We start from the raw sequence: 12,495 nt of genomic DNA, 5'->3' as shown, positions 1-12,495 counted from the left end.
TGGCATACAAATGTAATTATTTTTCTCCTAAATCATAGAGACTTATAATTTTGATTTGCAAAATATAAGCATATCTATATTGCATCAATATAAAAAAACATATGTTAAATGAATTACATATTACAAAATTGTCTTTTGTAGCTTAACCGATATGACGAGATTAATTTACAAAATTCTATAAACTTTTCATAAAAATATGAAACTTGTTCTTGTAAAACTAGAATGTACTTTCTGAGAAAAAAATATTCCAAAGTTTAGTCCGAAAGCATTATTTATTTTTTATTCGAAAATGAATGTAACTTTTCAATTATTGTTCAATATATTACTTCACTAATAACTGAATCATAAAAATTTAATATACTAGAACGTTTTGTCCAAATTGCTTTATTGCATTTAGATAAACTTTTCAAAAATGTCAAATCTTGTAATTGTTTAACACTTTTCAAGAAACGAAAAAGATATGACGAAAATATTATTTTCATGGTATATTAGGGATGCATCATTAACTTTGTATAGAAAACTCAGTTTAATACAATGGTGACTTTTAAGTTTTATTTTTTTATTGTTTTTATAAACTTATGATGTAAACAAAACTTACATTCAATTAATTGTTGAAAACTGTTTTCGCTAAAACGCTCGATTAAACGTTAGTTAAATATATACCTTGGTTATAGAGAACATAATAAATTTACATTATACATTAACATTTATAATATATATATATATATATATATATATGTATATATATATATAATGATATTTGTATTTTGTTTTCTGAGATTGTTCATATTTGAGAAATGGTAAATTCCATATAAATTTTTCTGATAACAAAATCATTGATATTGCGTGGTTCTCATGCTGATTATGAAGAATGAGTTATCAATGAGAGATATTAAATATTGTATTGAACTTTATTATTCTTAAAATCTGTATACTTTTAATAAAATTGGAGATTTGATAGGGTACAATATGTTTATTGAATCATTGAAAAACATTTAAATATCAATGTAATAATTTGATATGAAAATCACTTTTTATCATTGTATCTAATGATCTATTATCCATTATATTCTCAAAAATTTGTACTTTTATATAATTTTTGATAACATCACCTATTTGGTGCTAATCACCATACCTCTTTGCTCGTTTTTTGTTTGCGCCTTAATTCTATACAAAGAATTTGGTACATTATGAAGAAAAATTATTTAAAATTAAGTCAATATACGTATGATCAATACATGAAAAACAATCTTTTTCGAACTTAAATTTGCCGGTAATAATATTATTTCTCCAAATACTTTCTTCAAAGGAAATTCCTAACTACATTAACAAGAAAACTTTACCTTCCTTATTATTATTACCTTACCTTTTAATATATAGATATATCAAATTTTTATATATAATTTTTTTAGATGAAAACAGAGCTTAAATTTATCAATAATAATAGTTTTCTCAAATCTTCTTTTCGAACGAAATTCTTAGATATGAAAAGAGAGAGCTTTCCTTCTAAGTATTTAATAAAGACATATAAAGTTTGTTTATATATACATTTTTTTAGATCCAAACAGAATTTAAATTTAGCAATGATAATAATATTTTTCCAAATCGCTTCCAAGGAATTTTTTAGAAATGAATGCTTTTTTCCCCAGTATATAATGCTTTTTTCCCAGTATATAAATCTCAAAATGTATCATATTTCATATAATTATATATCAAGCTTTTTAATCATGATACTGTGTTTTCTGTATTAGTTTTCAATAATATGCATTCTTCTAATCCTTTCATCAACTTCAAATTTTTCTGTTTGTAGTACATATTATATATTACGCATTCTATTTCTAACTTTTTTTTATTCTATTTTATTTTAAATCTTCACTTATATTAAGTAGATAAAAATGCAAATTAGAAGATAAAATTGCAATCAATATGATGTAAGAAAGCTCAGAAAATAATTACGGATATGGATGTTTTACTAAAGAAGAAAAGTATAGAGTTTGTATTTATCAATTTCGAATATATGGAATAATTTGCCTAATATGGAAATGGATGACGTAAGGTTTTTGTAATGTTTTTACTAATTTTTTACTCATGGCAAGAATATGAGCCTTCTTTTTTTTCTTTACTAATGTTTATTTATATTATTATTTGACAATTGTTTAGGCACAATTAAATGTAGAATTTGTTTAGGTTATAGGGTAGGGCGGAAAGCAAAGATCCAATTTGTGTTTGAACAATTATATTGTGAAAACCAAACCAATTACATTTCAACAAATAACACATATCAACGAAACAACTATCTGACTATGTCCAGTAAAACTCCCAAATAATTCATCATTGTTATTTTTTTTGTTGTTTTTTAAACATTTACAACATGGCTCTTTTTACCCCATAGGCGAGGTAAATTGGGACGACCAGGGAACAAACAGGTCTAATGCCTTATTTTAATTTTTTTTTAAATAAAAGCTACATATTTCAACTAATGCAAAACATAAGTTTTATGGGTGCATTTTTTACAGAGATAACACTGTATATAACCATGATCTGTTATTCCGTTAGAAATATTCAGAAATATGGCCAAGGCATAAACAATAAAAAATAAAATTGTAAAATAAGTTAAAATAAGTGATAAATTATATTAATAGTTATTCTAACTCTGATGATAAATTCTTCTGACAAAGTTTCATACGAAAGTTGTAACTAAAGCGAATTTTATAAATAAACGTGCCTATAAAATATGTATTTCAAACAGAAGTTGTTTTTATCTCATTTGTAATGATTGTATTTCAAGAAGCAAAGAATTTGATTATAATCAATCAAAAAAAAAATCTTTTGGCCCCTGCTTATGCTTTTTGAATCCATTTATAAGATAAATAAGACCAGGATACAAATTTTTGAAAAATAGCAAAGAAACTTATTTTATGCAATTAGTTGGAAATTTTACTGAACATAGCCAGATGTTTGTTTGATGTGTGGTATTTGTTGTATTGTAATTGCTTTGGTTTTCATAATTGTTCAAAGTCAAATTGTACCTTTGTGCCCCGCCCAGCCTATAGCTTTTTAGTAGTAGTTATGACTAAGGTTACTAGACGTCTTAATCATACCGAAAACACATTTATGAAAAATGTGAAAGTATCTATTTTAACAAAAAAATATGTAGTAATGGTTAATAATAACCCAACTAAATAAAGATTAAATGAACGCTATAGCTTTTCTTTTAATTTATCAGAACTATATATAATATCATTATTTCCTAAATGTGTACGACTTGAGCAGCCTTATCTTATATATATAGTACTCTAAATCTTTTTCATCGAGCATGTTGTCATTACGGTTCCACTTTTTGATTAGCTCGTATTTCGATACTAATTAACGCCGGATAAAAACTAAAATAAACATTTTCGTATAAGATAAACTTTTTTATTCGCGGATGTTTTGTCACAACAATAGTCAGTCACCTTTAACGTTTCATATAAAGAATGCAAACAATTCGCCGTACAATAATGCACATTCATTTCAACGATTCGGTTTTCGAATCGGGCGGCGTTGAATATTCAAATTTATTACAAGAATTGCATAAATCGCTCTGTGTGCAATAGGAATAATTTAATATTTATATTTATATATGTAATTTTTCTCTGCATATATGTTTTTTTTCTATCGCGATAATAACATAACCGGCTCATATGTGGAATGGCATTAGAATCGCACGCGAATTAATTATACAGACATAAGGCACAGAGCGCACGTGCGCCAGAGGTAGCCGACCGTGAACATGGCCGAGGGCCGGAATTCGGAACTATTCATTTCGGTAATTAATTTTAATTATTTATCGCGAATTAATTGTCAATAGATGATAATAATCCATAACCAGAAAAATATTATTTCATAGATTCACTTTGTGAGAGCATTTTAACATGTTTTAATTTTTTTGGTTATATTTTATACTTCTCTATTTCACTTCTTACACAACTATGTGCAAATAACTTATTGTATTGATTTGATTATGTTTCGTTTTACTAGATTATTTTCTAGAAGTTACTAAGTTATTTTCTTGATTACCTACTTCAGTCTATACGGAGTATGCCTCTCTAAACGATAAGACAAAGGATCACATAGATTCAAAGCAATTTTATATATCTTATTGTCTGCAAATAAATAAATAAGAAAAATTGCTTTATGGTTTTATACCTTATGCCTTGGCATTTAATTCACTGTATTCACTGTATCCTACCTAAGTAATTCCAGCTTGTTTATATTTTTTATTTTGAATGATATCAGTCACTTATATTATCAATACATATTACTTTTTGCATCTTCCATTGATATCTTAAATTTAATTGATATATTAAATGAAATTTAAATATCAGTATTAGTTTTTGTCCGAATAGTGGTCTAAGCTATAAGAGCATCACCATTTAAGCTTTTTTTATTTAAGCTTAATCTTCTACCATTTAATAAGAAAAAAATTGGCTCTATTCTTTTTTGTCTTGTAATTAGGCATTCTTGAATTTTTCCTTCTAGCATAAGCCGTCTTAGTTCTTTCTATTATTTTTATTTATTAGTCTTCTCTATTTTATTAATATGTGCCCAATTTAGTGTTTTCAATCGTATACTGAAGATATGTAAACAAATATATTAATTTTTCGTCTTTTAAGACTGTTTATTAAGACTGTTTTTTGTAAAATATATTTTGTTATATTATAGTGGTAAATATAAAGTAGAGCGGGGCTTAAAGGTTCGCGGGTGAAAATGTCCACCACCGATAACTTAATAACAAGTAAAGTTAAAATTTGTTTTTAACATATTTGAAAGTAGAGGGAGAAAGATGTATAACCAGCCATTACCTTGATTATTACATCGTTGCTATCCGAAAATAAAATGCAATTTTTGAAAATCTATAACAAAAGTATTTTTTTCGTTCATAGTTGTGAGCACTGTGGGTGAAAATGTCCTGTTTGTTGTTCAATTTATGAGACCTTCATATAAATTTTAAGTATACGTTATTTAAATTTAATTATAAGATATTCTTTTAATAATAAGTTTTATTCAACCGTTTTTTACATAATCTCTATAAAAGCTAACACGTGGGTGGGGTAAAAAGGATCAAATTTAATTATAAGATATTCTCTTAATTATAAGTTTTATTCAACCGTTTTTTACATAATCTCTATAAAAGCTAACACGTGGGTGGGGTAAAAAGGATCAACTGAGCCTTTACCCTGGCTAAGATTAAAATAATAAAAAATAGTAAATGAAAATGTAAAAGCTAAAAAACAATTTTACGCGAAATAAATTAAATTATTAGTTATTTGAACTTTGCTGATGAATATTTTTGACGAAATACCTGTACAAGGTTATATACATACGGTGTAATCTATGTAAAAAGTATACCCATGATATTTATTTTGCATTTATTGAATGTAGCTATTATTTCGTAAAATCCCTTCAAAATTAAAAATAAAACATTGAACATCTTTGCCCTTGCCGTCCCATTTCACCCTGCCTATGGGGCAAAAAGGACCAAGGAACAATTTTTTGGAAAAACAACAAAAAACACATTTCTATAATGATGAATTAGGTAGGAGTTTTACTGAACTTAGTCATCTAGTTATTTTTTTATTGTGTTATTTGTTATGATAAAGTTGGTTTGGGTTTTACGATACAATTGCTCAAAGTCAAATTGGTCCTTTGTGCCTTACACTATATATCAAAAACAGTATTTGTTATATATTTTAAAATTTCAAAAGTAAACTAAGTAGTTCAACATATGCAGGCAAAATTTCATACAAATTGAGACGCAATGGAAGCGTTTTACTTAAAAAAAAAGAATATTTATGCCTTGGCATTTAATCACTGTATTTACTAATCTTACCTAAGTCATTCCAGCATCATCAGATTTTCGACTTTGGATGATTTCGAGCAAAAAGCACTTCTAATATCAGTCACTTATATTATTAATATTAATGTTTGCATCTTCGATTGAATTATTAAATTGAATGTGGCCGTTTCTTCTAAAATGTTATCGTTATTACATTTATGAACCCTATATGGTCACTTTGGGTCCTATTAAAAACGATATAGATTTCAATTGTTACATTACACACTATGATATGTCGTGTAACTTCATATGCTAGATTTGATACTCAACTTATAATTAACATAATTTTAATATGGGAGCTGTTATACTTGAGATATTGCATATTACATAGTAGTTGTCAACAATATTATTTGTTCTTTAGTTCCATATAAAATGCCATTCTGTATATGCGGATCTCTTTATTATTTGCGGATTATTTTATCATCTTAGAACGTATTCTTTATAATCCCATATGAAATGTCATCCTGTATTTGTGGATTCTTTCATTCGCGTCATTTTTATAAAACGTATTCCGTGAATAAGGAGCTTCTACTATATAAAAAGAAATCTTTACTTCATGAGTCCTTTACCAGTTCGGCCCTGTAATCGGTACCCTAGTTGTGCAAGTTTGTTTTAAATATTGCATTCTCTGCTTATGTTACGCCACCGAAATCGTACCTACTATGTGTAAAGACCATACGAGAGTCGTATCGTTCATGGCGTGCATTAAATGCACTCGCACTCGCACTCGCATTTGTAACACTACCACAGCTTTAGTTATACTGTTTAAACAAATTGTAACAAAAGAAGTGAAACTAGAGAATTAGTCACGGTACACGACTCTGCTGTGACGTCTTTACTCGCAGGGTACCGTATCAAGGAAACTCGTTATAATAATCAGATTATTTATGGTAATCGTCTAGTTAATCCTTTAAATCTCCATTTACGTAATGGCTTAATAATACTTTTTAAATTTATAATAATGTTATACAAATTTAAATGTAATTCGCAATTGTCGAAGCAATAGAGTAGAGCGGGGCGCAAAGGTCTAATTTGTCTTTACATCAGCGTTTTTCAATCTTTTCTTCCTTGCACACCTCTTTCGAAAGAAAAAAATATTGCGCCACCACCCCTAATTTATCTAACAATTTAATTAATTTAAAAATTAACAAAAAAGGATACTTTTGTTTATTTACTTAAGTCAGTCTTGAGTAAGCATGTGAATATTCGGGATGATTCGTGTGCTTATCTTTTGTTTATAGACCTGCAGCCCACTCGGCTACAAACGCAAAAACCAAATATATTTTGATTGCACTAAAAGTATAGTATATTTATGCTGTTACATTTGTCCTGACAAAATTGCAGCGAGAATTGTGGATTTCTTGCATGTATTTTGCTGATTAGTTTTTGACACTTACTTAGCATTTAAAAATAATATTTTTGAAACAGCTTTGCGCCCCTGGAACGGTACGGCGACCCTGCAGGGGGGCGCGCCCCACAGCTTGGGAATCGTTGCTTTAAGTACATACTTATACTGTCTAAACCATAGGTTCCCAAACTTGTTTGTGTCGTGGACCCCTTAGGCTTTGCCATGGAACTCCTATTAAACCGATATCGATTTTTTTTATTTCTATTTGTACCAAAGTTTAGATTAATTAATTGACTTTTGAATAATAATAATTAATAGATATTAACAAGGTGTGTTGTGATCCACTATTGTGGATGCCTTAAATACCTTTTCGCTGATGCAGACCCCTTGAGAGTTATCATGGACCCCTGGGGGTCTATATGGACCACTTGGGAAATCACTGGTCTAAACCGTAGTTCATTTGACAACACATAACACTATCGTACTATGTTCAATAAAATTTTCAGTTAATTTCCTAATGATAGAAATGTGTCTTTTTGCGGTTTCTCGAAAATTTGTCACCTGGTTTTTTTACCCCATAGACGGGGTAAAATGGGGCGACCAGGTGGCAAACAGGCTCAATGCATTATTTTTACATTCAAAGGGATTTTAAGAAATAATTTCTACATTATTCAACCAATGCAAAATATGAATTTTATGGGTACATTTTATACAGAGATAACACTGTATACAATCTTGATCTAGTATTTCATCAGAAAAAATCATTAGCAGGGTTGGAAAAAATATTTATTGAACATATCTCTTATGAAATAGCTTTTTTAACTTAGTTTACTTTTTTATTCACTTTTTTAATATTTATACTTTTGCCAGGATAAAAGCTCAGATAGTAGGTACTTTTTACCTCACCACATGTGAGCTTTCATAGAGGTTATGTAAAAAACTGTTGAATCTGACTTAAAATTAACAATACATTTCAAAATTATATTAAGGACTAGTTAACTAAACAACAGTGCTCACAGCCAAAAAAACTAAGAACGATACTCTACAAACATAAACAAAATACTTTTGTTATGGATTTTCAAAAATTGCCGTTTAATACTTGATAGTTTCGTCTTAAGAATTAAGGTGATGGTTGGTTATACATATTTCTCCCTCCACTTTCGAATATTGTTGTTAGAAAATTTTAAACTTTACTTTATTTATTAATTCTTAACTTTTACATACTTTTGCGATATTAGTGGTGGATTTTTTTCCCGCAGACCTTTAAGCTCCGCTCTACCCTATTATTAGGAACTATTTCAAATTTTAAACATATAAAAAATCTAGAAAGCTTTTATCACAATCAACTTCAAGATCAACAATCAAGAATATAAAAAATATACAATAAATGTAAATTATTATATTTTTGTATTTTTTATATATTTCATAAATTTCTATAATTTAAGAAAAAAAACAAAATTGTTTTTAATACTAGTCATGGATTTCTTTTAAACATAAAATCGTTCCTAGACTATGATTTCATTATTAGATTTAGTATACAATTTATATAACTATTTTATAGTATCATTTCAATTTTGTTTCAAATCAGAGTAATTAAATTTTATATTTATACCAAAAGGGCATATCACTGAACAATACATTTCTGCTAATGATGGTAAAAAATCTTGTCTTCAAAACATTTTCATATTGAGCAGTATTTAATATATTTAGTAGTGTTTTCTAATTTTTATTTCTTATGGAGTTATATATATATATATATATATATATATATATATATAATCTCATAATTTACATCTTTGTATGAATTTCACAGATTCTTACCATTTTCTTAAGTTCTTCTCATCAATTCAACATAATTGTCAAAAACATGAAAACTATAAACTTTATGTGACTAAATTCAAAATGTTTCAAAAATTATTTTATTTACATAATTTTATTTCATAACTATAATAATTACAATTTTAATAATGTAATTAAAATATGAATGAACATACTTTTTAATAAAAAAACATTATAGTTCAATTAATTTTTTTTAAATCCAAAAACTTAAACTTTGTGATTAATTACCAAATCATGAGTACATTATAGTGCAAAGTGTATGTAGATAGTGCGAACAGTGCTAATTTTATTTCCAAAATTATCAAAAATCAAAATCAAAATACAATTAGTGTAAGTGTTTAAATTTCCCGCCCTTGATGTGTCACCCTCTCAAAGAGAGAGCGCTTTTCGCGCGTAATTCAAATTTAAAACCGCCGAGCGCAAGTGTCGCCGCCTAGCGATGAAAATGCGATAACGCGCGGCGGCAACAGAGTGTGCGAGCGAGAGAGATAGTGAGTGTGAAGAGGAAAACTAGAGCGGGAGAAGAGAGTAGCAGAATTTGGAGAAGAAGAGACTGAAGAGATTGAGGAACATTGATATTTTTGCACTTGAGATGTACAATCCCATCGTGTTTCCTTGGCAAGGTAAAGGATTTTAATTTGTTTTTCAAATTTAGATGATAATTTTTACATTATTGGGCTTATTCTCGGTTAACATAGCTATATTGTGTTATCAGTATCCCCCGCTGACATAACATGTTTTAAACAAGAGTACATTCTTTGAATATTTGGCATTCTCGGTGCATCTACTTTAATTGATCATGTTTTTCTTGATGTTGGCACCCAATATGTTGATAGTTACGAAACTCTCAAAAAGCTGTACCTATGGTGATTGTACGAGCATTTATTTAAATTTTTGATACTCTAAGCTGCTCAAAACTAACCCCAAAATAGGACAATTGCTATAAAAACATGACTTTACACCTATTTTATTTATAAGTGTAACAATTCAGTACTTTTTATTTTGAAGTACTTAATGCTATCTCCATGTTGTCATATAACATAAAACATGCAACGGAGAATAGCTATTACTTGGAACAAATTAAGTGTGACCCTAAGATGGGTGATTGAAAATTTTCTGTAATATTCAACAAATTATTTTGTTTGTCTGCAATTTTTTTGAAGATAAAGTTTCTCATGAAAAAGTTTAGTATCGTTATATTATTTTGTCATCCCTGTTTTTATATTATATATTTTTGCATATTACATAGTCACTCTAACTTTTGCAATAGAAAGTTTGTCTATTCTATTTATTTACAAGATTAATTTTGTACTTTTATTGAAATTCGAAACGTTTGCAAGATATTTTTTAAAGCACAACTCTAATAAATATCGATGTTTATATGAATACATATGTAAATTTGAACACACCCCACTTGTTATTACAGTAACTTTATTAATGAATAATGTTACAAACGTTTCGAGACTGTCATTAGGTTCATAATCAGTGTTAATGTACAACTAATAGTATTAAAATATATTTTATAAATAAATATTTTGATAATACTTAATAATAATTAATGATACAGTATTAATCGTACTATATTGACACAGTACTAGTGCTACATATTCTCATAGGCCTATAATATTTTAAGGACTTTTGTCTATCAACTTTTTTTTTAACTTGCCGTAGGGCAAGTTAAAGTTATCGCAAAAAAATCTAAAATGAAAATTTGTACATATTTTCACGTTTCAGAGATTTGTGAACATTTTGGCATACCTTAGAAATGTATGTCTGTGTGTGCGTGTGTGTGTGTATGTGTGTGTGTGTGTGCGTGTATGTATGTGTGTGCAGATACTAATTTTCGTCGACGATTTCGGGAACACGGATCAACCGATTTGATTAATTCAAAAAACATTCGATTCGTATTGATAATGAGACGTGCTGATTAGTTTTGTACTGACGAAATAAGAACTGATGAAATTTTTTGGAAAGGCAAGTCTAGCGGTTTCGGCGCCCACGCGCTACGATATTTTGCTTCTACGTAGTTAGCGTATCGCGATTGCTTTAAAGAAAAGTTCAAAATTTTCAAAACATCTCAAAGTATAAAAAAATTAAAATTTTTCAAAAGGGTAAATTTTTTCCAAAAATTTCAAAAACTCAAATATCCATTTTTGTTTCAAAGTTCTATAAAAAAATATAATCTTTTTTAAAATATTTAATTTTTTGTACGGAAAGTTCCAGCAGCTTGCCTTAAGGCACGATGCCATGCACCACTAGTTATATTTTTTTTATTATTTTTGTTTGATCATCTATCTACTTGGAATATGAAATCAATTGAGCATGATGCAACCATTGGTGTAGTTCTTCACAGTGTTTAGATATAGATTGCCAAATAAAAGAGAAAAAAGGGAAATAAGTCTATCAACTTTATAAGCATGCGAAATTCCAAATTGTCTAATAGGTGAATGTGTGATTTAAATATGTTTTTTTTGACAATTTTTTTTTGTAGTGACCCTTAGAATCCGAATATATAAAAAAATCCTACATTATTTCACTTACATTTCTCATTTTTACTTTTACTTATGTTAAACTATGAAGATCCAAACTATGATAAAAAAGGCAAAATTTTACAAATGACGGTTTAAAATTCAAAATAATAATCTAATATTTTCAATAAACCGAAATGGTTATCACCACTCACTTTATTTTACGATATAAAGTCAATTTCATATATTATAAAATTGTGTGCATATGTATAAGTGTGCATTTAACTACTTTTCTGACATATCCTACTTGGCAGCGAACACAAAAGTACTTAGAAAATAGACAGTTTGGTTATAAATATAATCGTATCGGGAAGTTTGTTGACGAATCTCGAATCTACAAACTAATCTTCCAATAAACGAAATTATAGTTTCATTCATGCTGATTGTTATATGGCTTTAGTATCACCACAAAAACTGGACTGCTTTTTGAATTTTGACTAGTTAGTGGCAAGTTGTGGAAAATCTGCTTGAATACTAACCTCCATCGTCCTGTTTTATTTTTATTTAATCTTAGTTTTAATAAAATCTCCATGTCTTAGGATATAATGAAGGGACATCATTTGATTTCTAATAAAATGCAACTCCTGTGGATCTAACATGTTTTCATTCAAATTTTGCAATATTATCTTTATTTTTGTCACAACAGTAATACCTATATAAATTTCGCCACTGGTTCACCAGCTTATTCATATAAAAATTACCAATAAAAGTTTTTATATGACTAATTATGGTTATGCATATACACCTATTAACATTTCTTTTTTCATATTTCAGATTTTAGTGCAGAAAACTTATTTGTTTAATTTAAAGCGAAATATCATACAATATTTTAGAATTTTAGATATAATTTCCTGAATAATAATTTTTAATAGAATATTAATTTTATGAATTTTAGATATAAT

The 12,495-nt window shown here is 28.0% G+C and overlaps 1 protein-coding gene across 1 annotated transcript in view; it reads left to right on the top strand.

Annotated features, from left to right (window-relative positions):
- Positions 1 to 9,270: 9,270 nt before the first annotated feature.
- Positions 9,271 to 12,495, top strand: part of LOC113364272 (transcriptional enhancer factor TEF-1) — a 325,049-nt gene continuing 321,824 nt past the window's right edge. Inside the window, exon 1 of the mRNA XM_026606759.1 lies at positions 9,271 to 9,688. Within this exon, the coding sequence (XP_026462544.1) occupies positions 9,658 to 9,688 (31 nt within the window). The 5' untranslated portion in view covers positions 9,271 to 9,657. The remainder of the gene's footprint in view (positions 9,689 to 12,495) is intronic.

The sequence above is a fragment of the Ctenocephalides felis genome, unplaced genomic scaffold, assembly GCF_003426905.1.
Source record: "Ctenocephalides felis isolate EL2017-DRISC unplaced genomic scaffold, ASM342690v1 CF-g0.4_SCAFFOLD_00845, whole genome shotgun sequence".
Lineage (NCBI taxonomy): Eukaryota > Metazoa > Arthropoda > Insecta > Siphonaptera > Pulicidae > Ctenocephalides > Ctenocephalides felis.
This window is presented reverse-complemented; position numbering and strand designations above follow the sequence as displayed.